General features: G+C 34.2%; 8 protein-coding genes and 5 pseudogenes across 13 annotated transcripts, besides 1 other annotated feature; 8 read left to right on the top strand and 5 right to left on the bottom strand.

Annotated features, from left to right (window-relative positions):
* Positions 1–1,055: 1,055 nt before the first annotated feature.
* Positions 1,056–1,667, bottom strand: TVAGG3_0418280 (uncharacterized protein; the record flags this gene model as incomplete). The annotated part of the gene is made up of 1 exon (XM_001291207.1): positions 1,236–1,616. One exon carries the CDS (start codon positions 1,614–1,616, stop codon positions 1,236–1,238), a length of 381 nt encoding a protein of 126 aa, XP_001291208.1.
* A 99-nt stretch (positions 1,668–1,766) lies between these two features.
* Positions 1,767–14,442: part of a mobile genetic element that runs on past the window's edge.
* Positions 1,872–2,177, bottom strand: TVAGG3_0418270 (uncharacterized protein; the record flags this gene model as incomplete). The annotated part of the gene is made up of 1 exon (XM_001291208.1): positions 1,872–2,177. One exon carries the CDS (start codon positions 2,175–2,177, stop codon positions 1,872–1,874), a length of 306 nt encoding a protein of 101 aa, XP_001291209.1.
* On the bottom strand, positions 2,295–2,843 carry TVAGG3_0418260 (uncharacterized protein; the record flags this gene model as incomplete). Its single annotated transcript, XM_001284976.1, has 1 exon — positions 2,295–2,843. A coding segment is annotated over one exon (549 nt), but the record flags the coding sequence as incomplete, so codon positions are not given.
* On the top strand, positions 3,311–4,137 carry TVAGG3_0418250 (annotated as a pseudogene). The gene has a single exon. A coding segment is annotated over exon 1 (827 nt).
* On the top strand, positions 4,890–5,842 carry TVAGG3_0418240 (protein of unknown function, DUF4106 family; the record flags this gene model as incomplete). The annotated part of the gene is made up of 1 exon (XM_051233335.1): positions 4,890–5,842. A coding segment is annotated over one exon (953 nt), but the record flags the coding sequence as incomplete, so codon positions are not given.
* TVAGG3_0418230 lies at positions 6,506–7,499 on the top strand (annotated as a pseudogene). Its single transcript has one exon. A coding segment is annotated over exon 1 (994 nt).
* Positions 8,482–9,019, top strand: TVAGG3_0418220 (annotated as a pseudogene). The gene has a single exon. A coding segment is annotated over exon 1 (538 nt).
* On the top strand, positions 9,427–9,819 carry TVAGG3_0418210 (uncharacterized protein; the record flags this gene model as incomplete). Its single annotated transcript, XM_051233334.1, has 1 exon — positions 9,427–9,819. One exon carries the CDS (start codon positions 9,427–9,429, stop codon positions 9,817–9,819), a length of 393 nt encoding a protein of 130 aa, XP_051103064.1.
* Positions 9,848–11,080, top strand: TVAGG3_0418200 (annotated as a pseudogene). Its single transcript has one exon. A coding segment is annotated over exon 1 (1,233 nt).
* Positions 11,146–11,535, top strand: TVAGG3_0418190 (protein of unknown function, DUF4108 family; the record flags this gene model as incomplete). Its single annotated transcript, XM_051233333.1, has 1 exon — positions 11,146–11,535. The coding sequence occupies one exon, from the start codon at positions 11,146–11,148 to the stop codon at positions 11,533–11,535; it is 390 nt and encodes a 129-aa protein (XP_051103063.1).
* On the bottom strand, positions 11,552–12,008 carry TVAGG3_0418180 (annotated as a pseudogene). Its single transcript has one exon. A coding segment is annotated over exon 1 (457 nt).
* On the top strand, positions 12,533–12,919 carry TVAGG3_0418170 (protein of unknown function, DUF4106 family; the record flags this gene model as incomplete). Its single annotated transcript, XM_051233332.1, has 1 exon — positions 12,533–12,919. A coding segment is annotated over one exon (387 nt), but the record flags the coding sequence as incomplete, so codon positions are not given.
* On the bottom strand, positions 13,453–14,183 carry TVAGG3_0418160 (organellar and viral DNA polymerase type B; the record flags this gene model as incomplete). The annotated part of the gene is made up of 1 exon (XM_051233331.1): positions 13,453–14,183. A coding segment is annotated over one exon (731 nt), but the record flags the coding sequence as incomplete, so codon positions are not given.

Below are 14,442 nucleotides of genomic sequence, written 5' to 3'. Positions count from 1 at the left end.
ATGGGGAAACCATCGGATTTTTTTGGTTAACCCACATCTTCATGTAGTCTGGACTATCTTTCCTCGAAGGACCTCTTTACGGGTGTAAAAACTCATAAAGTTCTCAAAAGATTCATTCTCGATCTCCATGCTGAAAGAATTTACAATAAAAAAGAGATCTACGCATCAAACTACAGCCATAAATGAACTGAACCCCTAAAGCTCAGCTCTTAGTTTATCAAAAACGTCGAAATCCTTCTCATTGCAATCAAATTTTCTCAATAACTCATAAGAAAAATCGAATTTTGATTAAGCCGATGTTATAGGTATCACAAATACTACAAACTTGAGCAATATCGAAATTGCCAGCAAAAGTTTGAAATTGCATTGCTCATATTTTTTTGTAAACTAAAAATCTGCTTATATTATTCATTAATTTTTTATATATTATTCATATACTTTAATAAAAACAATACTATTTCACCTTAAAAATGAATTTCATAAGTCAATATTATTTTTTTTGAAAATGTATCAATTTTCGATTAAAACAACATGAGAATAAAATTTACGCAAAATTATTTTAAAAAATGGTTTTAAAAATTTACAATTGATGAAGAATAAGATTGCAAGAAGTTTTGAAGTTTAATTTTAAGAAAAAAAAATCGGATATTATTCATGGATCTAAGTAATCTGATATTTGAGTATCGGCACTATGCATAAAACATATATTTATAGTTTTTTTGGATTTTTATGATTTTAAATATATTCAAATTTGGCAATCCAATAGATTTTTAAAAAATAGGTAAATAAAAATAGATTACATATGCAGCAGATTTAGAACATGAAACAAATCTTATAGTGACCCAAAAAAAATTCATGATCCAAAAAAGAAAAAAATTAGCTAAATAGGAATCAAACCTTGGCATAATGAATCATTATGTCGGATGTTTCCACTACACCGGCAGTTCGAAAAATACCCTTGGTGGTTCTATTTAATAGCTACTCCCAACGATAGGCGGTGTCCCCAACTTTAGAGAGGTGGTAAAAGTAAGGAAAATCTGGGTATAAAATTTGGTAAAGTAATGATGAGAAAAAATAATATCTTTATATTTAAACACAATAGCATAGTATAGGTGTAAAACATACATGTTCAATTGAGACTTAATTAAAACAATATAGACTTTAAATGTAAATGCGAAGAATTAGTATTACAATTTATCAAAGAATGTATATTATTTTCAAGGATCTAATGTTTTCTATTCCTGAAGGAAAGCAAGCATCTGTTCTAATTCTTGATTTTCTAATTGTAAAGAATGAATTTCTGTTTTGGCTTCAGATATTGCCTTGTTAAGGATGTTTAGCTTTAATGATGTTTTTTGAAATTCTCGAAGAAATGCATCATCAAAATTTGGATCATTTTTGCCTTTTAGTACATTTTTCTTCCTCTTTAGTTCATTTCTGTAGTTTTCTAATGCTGAAATTATCTCTTTCAGTTTAGGAGATGCGTTGGACAAAAAATCTGCCTTATTAATGTCATTGTCGGCCATTTTAGCATACTGTATATATATGTTACGAATGCTTGCATCAAAGTTTGCATCTAAAACATCTGTAAACTGAGATGCAAAAGAATCATTCATTTCAAAATTTCAAAAATGACAAAAAAAATTCAAATGGTAAGGCATTATAAAGCGCATAATACAATGGTAATAAAATTAATGAAAAATTTTTTAACAATTCGAAAAATTATATCAATGAATATGTCGTTATTACATAGTTCAAGCGAATGTAAAAAAAAAAAAAAAAAAAAAAAAAGGTAGTGGGGCTTCCAGGGGCTGCGCCCCTTCTAGCCCTGAAGATGTTTAGTATAAATGAAGTTTTTATTCGGAAAATTGTTAGTCTTCTGGTGTGAATTCGGAGGACTCTTCTTCTTCCTCCTCCTCTTCTTCCTCTTCTTCGTCATCGTCGGCGTAGTGGAGGAGGACGTAGTTCATCCAAATTCTGTATGGACGTCCTGATTTGGATTTAAATGAGATGGACATATTTTGTGTGAGTGTTATTTCAGTTTCGATAAAGAGTTGGTGTGCTGGTTTGAATATATGTTCGACGTTGGAGAATTTGTGCAACTCATCTTCTCCCAATTCTGTATTGATACAGACTTCGATGAAGTCACCACTGAGAATGTCTTCACCTGTGGGCATATCCACAACAATTAAATGAACGACACAATAGTTGTGAAATTCATTAGTAGGAAATACTGTTGCAGGCGTATTATATGAGGGGAAAAATGTTTTTTCTTCCCCAAATTCATCTGCTACTTCATCTTCATCGTATCCGTTGTTAAAAGCTTTAAATTCATGTACAATTTGAGCAAATTGTTGACGGAGATTTGGTGGCATACGTAAGCAAGCTTGTAACAATGTCCTACCTTCCACACACTCAGCAAATATGGGAAGGTAGGAACATATAATGTCCGTCAATTGGTCCTGGTTGGGGACCAATTGACAGAGTTTTGTGTATGCCATTATTGTTTCTTTAACGGTATTTGTGTAGATACGGTTATATGGAGTATTTCCCTGGTTGTTAAGGGAAAAATACTCATCCGATTGTAATTTCAATCTTGACCTCAACTCTTTGTTCGGTATTCTTTGGTCTATTCTTAGAGCTGTATTTGTTCGTGCGGGCTGTGGTTTTAAAACATTCGAGTCAAGTTTTAATTGCTTCGAATTGGATGTCGATTTGAATTGGGAGTCTTTTGAGTTCTCCTGAGCTTGGTTCTGTATTAAAGACTGAATAGCAGTGTCAGCTTCTTGTTTTTCGAGATAGTATTCTATTGAATTGGGCTTCACTGTTCGAGACGCGTACATTATGAAAAATGAACTGACCAGAAGTTTGTGGAAAATGAATATTGAATAAAAACGGTTTTTGTCAACGGTAACCCTTTCTATTTTTTTATTTTATTTAAAGTCCGTTGGCAAACCGTTCCATCTCAAATATTGAATGAACTATAAACGTTTTTTGTTTTCTATACATACTTTTTTGTCCAACGGTAAAACTTTTTACACAACGGTTTTGAGAGTCGTCGCCGTTGACTTTTTTGTAGAGCACTCAAAATAGTATAACTTTGTCCGGACAAGTAAGGGTCTATCGTCGCTACAGGAAAAGTTACAGGCGTTCCAAGGAAGTATACTTTGAGAAGCCTTTCCCCCTTATAGAATGAGATAGGACGGTTATTTTACAAAACTGACAACACTTTGACCGAGTAGTTTTTTGTGCTGAACAAAAAGTGTCATATAAACATCTGTCAAAAAGCCGCTTTTTAACTTCACTTAAAATGCCACGTAAGCTACGTAAGAATATACGTAAGAGGAAGAGAGCATTGAAACATCCAATAGTAAAACTGACACCACAACAACAGTTGCAACAACAAATGCTGAATGACCCCACTATGTTGCAACAAATGTCAAGCAATCCTATGCTTTTAAACCGAGTTTGGTGCACAGAGTGGAGGTTTAAGAGCGGCACTTTTAGCGAAAATGGCAGGCTATGGTGGAGCTGCAGACGGAACAGCATATAACCCTCAAAGTCAAATGAATTTGAGTTCACTCAAAAATCAAATAACAGATGTCAAAAAGTCAAACATAGACATACAGAAGCAAATAAGTGAAAACGAAAAGAAACTAGAATATGACAGACACACAAAGAAACTCAATGAGTTAAACGTAGAGAAAAAGAAGAAAGAAGAACAACTGAAAGAACTAAGTACAGAGGAATATGCAAAAAAAGTGTCAGAAAAAGCAGCAGAAGTAGCAAAAATGGAACAAGATGTCATAAATTTGAAAAACCATACTACTCAATATAAAATACTGAAAGATGAAGAGATAAAACAAAAAGCCCTGAAGACATATATGGATAGCGATGAGTATAAAAAAGAAGTTGAAGCAAATGTAAAGGCAGAAAAACTTTTACAGTTGCAAAACCAAACCGTACAGTATGAAAACTTAGCACAAGAAAGTAAAAATAACGACGCGGCTATGCAAAAGGCAATGAAAAGCGCAGAATATATAAAAGCTAACAATGACTGGTTAGATGCCCAAGCCAACGCTAAAGCAGCCCAACTCATAGGGTCAATAAGGACAAAAATACAAGCGGATGAAGACAGTTCAAATGAAGCTTTAACAAATGCTGACTTTAAGAACGCCTTCGAAGCTCTTCATAGTAAGGTGAAACAAGTGAACGACTTCTCATCTGGAAAGAAACTGAAGTCTGAAGGTTTCGACAACGAGTTAAGAGAAGTAGCACAAAATATGACGAAAATAACAGATGCAGCAACGAGACAGGCAGTTCAAAGTGCCTATGACGCCGTTAGAGCAACTGTTGTGAAAAGTCAAGAAAAAGAGTTACAACAGACCAAAACAGACCTAGTAAATGCTTTCTTAAAAACGAAAAGTCAGGTAGGACATTATGCTGCAGATGGAACATATGTGCCAGCTGGTGGAACTTATATACCACCAAACCCTCCAAGAGAAGCACCTGCACCAGGACTACCTAAAACATTTACATCGTCACATGGACACAGACACAGGCATGCACAACAACCAGCACAACAACCAACACAACAACCAACAGTTCAAAACACTGCACCACAACAACCACAAACAGAGCAAGGACATAAAAGAAGTAGAGAACAAGGAAACCAAGAATTCTTAAAAATGCTTAAAGAAGAGTGTGGTTTCCCAGATACTGTTGACTTTAGTGACAGATATAAAGAAGCTATTGGAAAGTTCAAGGATGGAAATACTGACCCGAACCTATTTAGCTTTATGGCTCAGCACCAAAACGGATATAATCTCAAACCTGGAAAATACAAGCTCGCTAAGGGATATGATTTAATAGCATATCATCCAAATGACATGGATGAATTTACTCCGAGATATTTGATGTCAGAGCTAAATGACAATTCAACTTTCGTCATGAAACGCGTAAAAAATAGAGACGGAACGAAAGAACAAAAGCTTATGAATGCGGATGACGTAGATAGGGAAATTGTTGAAAACGGTCTCGGAATATATGAAATGCCAGCAGATGAGGTACAAGAAACTCCACAGGAAGAAGTTCAGATACAACCAGACATGGAAGAAATAGTTCAGCAACAACAGCTAGAAGAGCCTGAAGGAAACGAACAAGTCACTCCTTTGGAAACTAACTTCACAGAACTAGATGAAGATTTGGAACAGCCGAAAAATCTTGACCCTCAACAAGAGTATGCGGAGAATATGGAATATTTCCAAGAGTCTAAAAAAAATTCGGCTGACATAGTAGAAGAATATCGAAAAATGTTTGCCGACATACAAAAGACTCCAACATCAGATGAAAATATCCAGCATAGAATGGAAGAACTGAAAAAAAATGTACACAAATACAACAACCCTTTTTACTTACGAGCATTTAACGTTCAATCTTCGGATGAACTCGGTGAAAATAAAAGGTTAAATTTCAAGAAAACATATAGAAATGAAACATTGTTTAAAGTTCATTCAGAACCTAACCAAGATGGAAACAAACCTACTTTTGTTTCTGCAGACGATGGAACTACAATGAGATGGGGTCATAAAGCTAATCCAGATAGGTGGTTCATAAACTTACAACCACAATTCCAAGAAGTTGTAGACGCAATGGAAGTCAATGGTGAACGAGATATAGCTGGTATTTTAAGCGCGGCTTTAATGCCATTGAAAGATATGAAACATGCAGATATTTTGGACCAGTATGAAATGAACATGGCTGATGGAAATATAACACCTGACGTTCTAAAACATTTATCTCAAAGAACTACACAGAACCATAGAGATGGTATATTTGGTGAAGAGTTTAGAAAGAAAGTTAGGGAGAGCGAAGGAAGAGAACCTATTGTACATGACCTTGCAAATGAAAGTTTACAAAATGTCATAAAAACTTACTTTGCAGACAATGAACTGAGAAGGGATGAATATTTAAGAAAACTCAAATGGACAGTACCAAATGAAATGTTAGTATTGAAAAACATGTTCCTTGACAAAATAAAACCAACTACAGAAATAAACGACGCAAGACTGAAAGATTGGGTAAAAGCTTTCCCATTCACAAAAGATATAGTTGGTAACATGGAAAGAAAACCAGAATGGCTACAAAAACATATATTTGGAAACGAGCTTATTCCATATGGACAAGCTCTGTTTGAAGAGCTTGAACCAGAAACTCAGGAAAGAGTCATGCAAACAATACGCAAAGACTCAAATACAGACTATGACAAACTCTTTCTAGGATATAGGTTACCTGAGATGGGCGACCAGAGCCAAAAGGCAAAAAGGACATGGGAAATTTGCAACATACTAGATGAACATAATGCAAAGATGCAACAACTTCAAGCAGAGGGCAATGAAGGAAAAAGAAGAGTTAAAAACTCAGTCAGGAAGAAAGTAAAGCTTGGTCCACGTGGGTTCTATTATGACATATAAATCCAACTATTCTATATTTTTACTCATATGAAATGTACGCCGCTCAGAATATAACGCCAACAGTTTTGGATGCTATGAATGGAAATGTTTCCGAATGGTATAACGAATGCGACAATGCCATTAGAAGGTCAGAAATAGTTCCTGGAACTTACGAATATACAACTGCTGTTTCTTATGGAAATGTAGGTGAGTTTGGAGAAGGTTCTTCAACAACAGTAGATATTGCTTGCGACAGGTTTCATATTATTTCTATTGACAACTCATTCTTATACGTGGAACAAGACATTGAAATAAAACCTTCTGCTGACTTGAGAGGTAAGAAAGGTTGCAATGGAATTTTCTATGTCGGATACCAATATGCTCCAGAAGTTTTCATGGGATATAAGATATATTCTAACTCTGATTTAGTCAAACAGTAACATGGGCAAACTATGAATGGTTCGCTTTGAGAAACTCAGTACAACCACAAGCTAGAGAACAAACAGACCAGTATGCAACTATTGAGAAAATAAGAAGACTTGACCCTAACGTTCCAGGAGTTTATGTTAACCTTTCTGGTTCAGATGGAAATGCTGTCACTAAAGTAAAACTGAAACTTAGAGTTCCTTTGTCATCTTTCCTCATCTTCAGGTTTTTAAGATACTTGCCAAACTGGGCAGGAAAAATTTCTATTGAACTTACTCCAAGCAAAAATAACTTAGTCATTGCACCAACGCAAGACCCATTCACTCTTACAGACGTAAAGGGAGCAAATCAAAACGTCATTCGCCGAATTTTGCAAAGACAAAGTTGACTTAGACTTTGGTTTCTCAAACCTCAACACTGAAGTAACTATTATTTCAATGCTGCTGGAACTGCTTGGGACCCAGTTAAGTTACATGCGAAATTTGAATGCAAGAGAATAGAAAGCAGACTTGCAGTCTATATGTTGGACCCAGATATTTCAAATGCTTTAGCTGCCAAATATATTGCAGTTCCACTTATGTTCCCTATACACCAAATATCTGTCAAAGACTTTGCAGGTGAAGTTGGAAACCAAACTGACCCAGGTGCAAGAACAGATATTGCTTTAACAACTGCAATGAAACATGCAGATACTATGTTTGTACTGTTCAGACGAACTATAAATGACTATTCTTGTTTCTACAACCCTGGTATTAAATATCATATAAACATAGATGGCAAATATTATCCAAGAGAAGAATATTCTACAGTTGAGGATATGAGGTCATACAACTTGACATTAGATGCTATGAACTTTAACAACAACTTCACAACAACCATTAACCCTGAAATGCAAAGTTCTATTATGCCATATGTGAAAGTATGGACTCATACAGGAGTCAAAAAACTCAATATACAAATGGAGACCGTTCAAACTTTTGGCTTGGCATTCCATTTGCTGACTCAGAAGACTTTATGGGTGGTATTTCAACTGTTGGTACTGTACAAATACAATATACTGGTGACAGAGACGGTCCATAGAAACTGAGAGCAAAGAAGTTTACAAAACCAATAGCACTTTTCACGGAAGATGCTCTTTTGAAGATTCGTTCGATGAAACCTGCTGGGGCTCCTCAGATTGGCATAACGACAGCTTCCATCGAGCAGATTTTGGCAGCAGGTCAGTAAGTTGTTCTTGAACTGACTTCTCTCCGTCAAATATTGACAGTACGCCAGTTTTGACATAAAATTGTATTATAAACTTACCTTTAGAAATATCGGTCAGTTTTGTTGCTATATTTTTGTCAACGTCAAGAACTTTCACCATCTCGGTTATACCAACTTTCTTTGCTTTATGAAAATATTTAGGTTCAGCAAAGACTGCTATTCTATAACATTTTCCATTGTTTGTATAAAGAACTATTCTGTCAATGTATTTGTATTGTTTGTGTGTGTAAACTTTGTTTTGCTTCAATTCGAAGAGATACTCGAATACGTCCATCTTTTTATTCTAAGTAAAATGTCATTTCCGAAAAATAGAAGCGTAAGTGTTTCAAAAGGTTTAATGGCGGTGGCAGATGTGAAGTTAAATTCACCAACTCAAACAAACAGTCAAAGTGTTTGTTGTCAATGTCAAAGAAAGAGATGTTGAAGTGGGGAAACCATACGAAGACGAAGATGGTATAACAATAGTTCCTGTAAAAGAACAACCAACATACCCTGAAGTTAGCAGAGACTTAAGTTCTGTTGCAGATATTCGAAATGACTACCAACAACTGAAAGACAAACTTCAAACTCAGGAGAAGATTTGTCAAGCTTTGGGTATAATGTTAAACTTGGTTGAGCACAACCCTGTAAAAGTGAACTCATATGTCATTGCACCTCATGAAGTTTTGAAAGAACTATTGAAACTTTTGACAGAGGCAGACGATATAAACATCAAAGAAATAGAACCCGACATTAGTTGCTGTGGTGTTTCATATAATGTCATTGACAAGATATACGTTATGAAAGGAGGTGAAACGTTGAACTTAAAATATAGTTTCCCAGACGTCATAAAAATATTTGACGACCACAACATTTCATTAAAATTTACTTGCTAAGTAAATGGCAGAAGACATAGTGGTTTATACTATTACGACTAAAAAACCTGAGTCATATAATTCTATAACAACAAACTTACAAAGTCCTCAAGGACGATATTGTAAACTGACCTTAAACACGATGACGACTAAAGCCTGTTTTGCTCTTTTGACACCAGAAGACTTTGTTGTTGTGAATGGTAAAAAATACTTCTTTGAAGATACTTACTCAGATATACCACCAACAGGTTTTGTTGACTTATTAATACTTTAAGGACGGATGTAACATGTGCTGCAACTAGAGCAGGTTCATTATGTTTGGATGTCCGACTGAGTTTACTATAAACGATATGAGCTATAATACAAAACTTATATCTGGTTTTTACTACCAACAGTTTCCTATAACAGGAAAAGGTGTCATACAAGGAATGTCTGTTCCATTGACTTTAAGTACACCTATTTTATATATTGTTTCAAACTTAGGTTCAAAGTGCTATTCGAATGTCGACAGAAACTACTATGACCAAAAGATACTCATGCGTATAAACAACACTTTCTCTGCTGGTTTGCCTATTGTTCATTCGAATGCAGAGTTTTCAGCTTTAGTAAACTCAAACACTTTAGCAAACATAAACTTAACCTTAGTTGACGCAAACTTTGTTCCTGTAAAACTTTTATGTCCTATGTATTTGTCAATGACGGCAGAAAGTTTCGAATTGGAAGATGCAACTGGTGAAAGTATTGTACTACAAGAACAACTTCAACAACAAATAGCTCAAGAACAACAAATGCAACAAATGGAACAACAAAGTCAAGAATAAAAAAAATATTTTTTTTATTTTTATAAAAATGTACAGAATAGATGTTTCAGATTTTTATGACTTCCAAGCATTCAGAAATATGTGTCCATTTAGAGACTATAACAAAGCAGTCGAGAATTTGAAACGTTTAGTCATTTATGTCGACTCTGCCCCAGAATGTTATGTCATGAAAGAATGGGATGTTGTCTTTAACAAACCAAGAGCAACAATAGTTTCAGAACAAGAATGTAGACAGAAACTTAAGAAAATAAAAGTCGTACAAGTTGGTATGAAGATGTTAGATGCTTGGGATATCTTATTGTCAAAGTTAGAAGATTTTTCAGTTCGTGGTATAAAGTTCTATACACCTTCTCCAAACTTCTATTCTATCTTCACTGGATATAAATACGAACAAGTAGAATGGAAAGAAAATATTATAGAAGCTTGGTTAGACCATGTCAAAGAAATTATATGCAATGGAAACGAAAGAGTCTATGAGTATATCTTATGTTGGTTTGCAAACATCTTACAACATCCAAGTGCTAAAAATGAAACTGCTCTCATTATAATTGGAAAACAAGGAACTGGTAAGAACACTTTCTTTACAGATATCTTATGCAAACTGTTAGAGGCTATTCGAACCCGAATATGACAAACTTAGAAAACATCTGCGGTAAATTTAACTCTTCAATAGAGAATATGAAACTTATAGTATGTAACGAACTTCAAAGTATAGATACAACAAAGTTTTAAACTCAGATGCTTTGAAGAGTCTTATAACAGACAAAGTTGGAGTTGTTGAAAGAAAATATAAAGACCAAAGAGTTTGTGAAAATGTTGCAAATTTCATATGGTTTCAAACAATGCCGTTCCGATGAAGTTAGAAAGTTCTGACAGAAGATATGTAGTTGTCAGAACGTCAGATTCTCATATGCAAGATACAGAATATTTTGACGACTTAGCAGAAACTTTGACACCTAACTTTTACAACCACTTGTTCTCATATTTCATGACATTAGATATTTCTAAGTTCAATCCAAGACAAATTCCACATACCGAAGAAAGACAAACATTGTTAGAAGCAAACAAGAGTGTATATGAACTGTTTATAGATGAGACTAACTTTGAGTGTTTAGATGAAAGGTCATTGTACGATTCATATAAACAATATTGTCAAGAGTATGGTTATATGGCAGCTTCTAAACGTACATTCTTGGCAAATGTCAAAAGTCTTTTAGATGTTCAGAACGGCGTATATACAAAGAAAAATTTTTCTGAGTAAATTTAAAAAAAATATTTTTTTATCCGATAGAAAAGATGACGAAATATATTTCAGTCAACAAATATATGTCAGGACTTAAAGAAGAACTAGACCCATTCGCTTATTTGAATGTTTACTTCTACCATTTTGAAAAGTCTACATTTGACAAAGTTTGGAACATCGAACCAGTTAAGTTTGCTATTGTGACTAAAAATGGTGCGAAATTTGAAGACTTAGACATAGAAGGTTTGTTAGCAGTCAAAGAAAATTTTGACAGAAGGTTCTCAAACCTTAAAGAAGGCAAAGCATACAAACTTGTTATACCTTATGAACCAAAGAAAGCAGACGACTATGAATATTATGAGTCTAAGATAGTTGAAGTTCAAGGTAAATTGGGTAAAAAGATTTTAGAGTCTAAGCCAGTGTTTGCTCCTAAAGAGGAAGAGAACATTGACATTGACCCAGAAATGTTCTAAAAATAAAATTTTATTTTTACATGTCAAATTTCTTTTTCTCTGGAACTGGTTCAGGTTCTTTCTTCTCTTCTTCTACTTTCTTTTCTTTCTTTTCTTTCTTTCTTCTTCTTTTCTGGTGGAGTTATGTCAAACTTCTCAGAACCATATTTATGTAAAAGTTCTTTGTCCTTTAATAGCTCTTCTATTCTGTTTTCTATTTCATCTTCAAGAACAGCGCATGTGTCTTCTTTGCATTCTAAGAAGTTTTGTTGGACTTCATCTTTCCAAGAGGCGTCATCTCTGTCAACAAGTCTGTCATTGACAAATTTTAAGACTTCTCTGCCTAATGTTTTATGGTTCTTGTCATATTCCCAGAAACAGAACTTTAGAACAAATTCACCTTTCTTGTTTACACTATGTAAGATTTTATGGTCGACAGATGTTTTGCTGTCAAAAAGCTTGTCTCGAATATAGATAGCGAAATCGCTAGACATTTTCAAAAAGATAAAAATTTTAATTTTTCTAAAAATATGTTAGAAAAAAAGTTTGCTGACATTGACAAGAAATTTGAGAATGTTTTAAACAAGAACAAGAGGAAGTTAGAAAATGCTCAGATAAAACCCATACATGACAAGTTCTTATTTGCTCAGAATGGTATAACAGGTCTAATTGCACCACCTGGGTCGGGTAAGACTTTCACTTATCTTAAAATGGCTGCACAACAACAAGAACTAGATGAGAAGAACCCATTCTATGAGTTAGTTGTATTTGTAGTACTTCTGGTCAATTTGACCAAACCGTCAATTCGTTCAAAGATATTATAAAGAAGTCTAAGTTAGTATGTATAAAGGATACTGAGTTGTTAGATTGGATAAAGAAGTACCAAAGAAGAGTTTTGAAGTACAATGCTATAAATGAGTATATAAATTCGAAGTTTAAAGACCCAAATGAGGAAATGCAGAGAATATTAGAGAAGAAACACTTCAGAAACAAACAGAAAGAGATAGAATACATTTCGAAGAAATTGCAATCTTACGATTGGAAGACTTACCCTCATAGATGTCTTCTTATCTTAGATGACTTTGCTTCTCATCCTTTGTTAAAGAACAGAGAACAAGACATGTGTCGAATTCTTAAGAAGCTCAGACACTTTAACATCTCAGTTGTCATTTGTGTACAGACAGCAAAGAGTTTAAGTAAGGATGTTAAAAGAATACTTACTGATATCATACTTTTCCCTGGATTGTCCGAAGACGATTTCATGGAACTTATGAAAGAGTCCATGGCAGGTAAGTTTGACAGACATGAACTATGGGAGAAGTACAAAGTCATACAAGACCCTCATACTTCTTTCAGAATTCACATCTACGCGAACAAAGTTCAAATTGTAAAAAGTCAAGCTTGAAAAATAAAGAGTTTTGGCGACCAGGGTTTTTTCACTACTCGCTGTTCTTCTCTCGGTTTTCCGAGGGAAGCAACCATATGTCATTTTACTCAGAATTTTGTTGCTGAATTCAATAAAAATAATGTTTAGGGTAGATGGGTATATCTAACCTCTTTTCTACCCCAGTTATTTTATAAGCGTTTTACATGGTAAACGTTATTTTTAAAATTTTGTGAAAACTCAACGGTTTGACACATGCCCTAAAAATTATTTTACTCATGAATTTTCATACGGAATTCAGCAAAAATATATTTTAGGGTAGAAGGTTAGATATACCCTCTTTTCTACCCTCTTTTCTACCCCAGTTATTTTATAACCGTTTCACATGGTAAACATTGTGAATTCGTGAAATTCTAAACAATTTCGTAGCTTCTATTTCTTCTGTCAGTATGTCAAAAGTTTTAACGATACCGAAAGTCTCTTTATATTTCTTCTTGACGTCAGATAGAAGGAAATCGTCAGCTGTTGGATAGTTTTTGTTCAGAAATTCTAACATGTCCATTTTATTTTCTGCTGGTTTCTCTGCCTCCCTCTTTAAGTCAGCATAGTCGTTTCTCATACGTTCTATCTCTTTGACGGAGTAGTTATATTTCCTAATTGCTGCTTTACATTTTGAACATTGTGGGTTCATTTTAGCATTGTACATTGAAATTTGACCTGCTAAAACAACTAAGGCGTCAATGGTTTTCTTTAACTCAAAAGTTGCTGGTTTTATCTGTTCGTTCCATACTTTACCTCTTTTATCTTTATCTCTTATCTGCCATACACATTTTGCAACTAACGAAACAAAGTTGTCGTAGGTCTTAAACTCTTCAGATTTATATATGTCAGAGATGTTCTTATATACCATGTCGCAATCTTTGTCCATGACTTTGTGGTTGCAATGAAATCCAAGAAACTCATAGTTAACCTTACGTATGAACTTCTTTATTTCTACTGAGTCAGTTGCTTTGACTTCTATTTCATCGAATTCTGGAATAGTAAGCTTTTGTTGTTGGATTTCAGGCAATTTGGGTAAATGGTCAATAATATCCTGCATTTCATAAAGATACTGTTCATTTGTTTCATCTTTCGCACTACAGTCTAAATTACTTGTTAAAAGTTCTTGCTTTATCTTCTGGATTTCTGTCTCAAAAGTATATGAAGAAGGAATGAAGCTTTTCATTTCTACTAACATTGAAGTTGGGTTCATGACTAACGAGTTTGGTGCTGTTGTTGCTAACATGTTCTTACAATAAAAATAAAAAAATATTTTTTTAAAAAAACTAACTTTATTTTTTATTTCGGGAAAACTCATGACAAATTCAAGAGGGTAGAAAAGAGGTTAGAAAAGAGGTTATATCTAACCTTCTACCCTAAAATATATTTTTGCCGAATTCATGAGTTTTGGTTGAAAGAATACGGTGGAGCCAAAAGTGGCTCGACCTCAAAACAAGCATTTTCTGTATAAAATTCATGAAAATTCATGAGGTTAGAAAAGAGGT

This window comes from Trichomonas vaginalis, chromosome V, assembly GCF_026262505.1.
Source record: "Trichomonas vaginalis G3 chromosome V, whole genome shotgun sequence".
Lineage (NCBI taxonomy): Eukaryota > Parabasalia > Trichomonadida > Trichomonadidae > Trichomonas > Trichomonas vaginalis.
The sequence above is the reverse complement of the archived record's forward strand: the minus strand, read 5'-3'. Positions and strand labels throughout refer to the sequence as shown.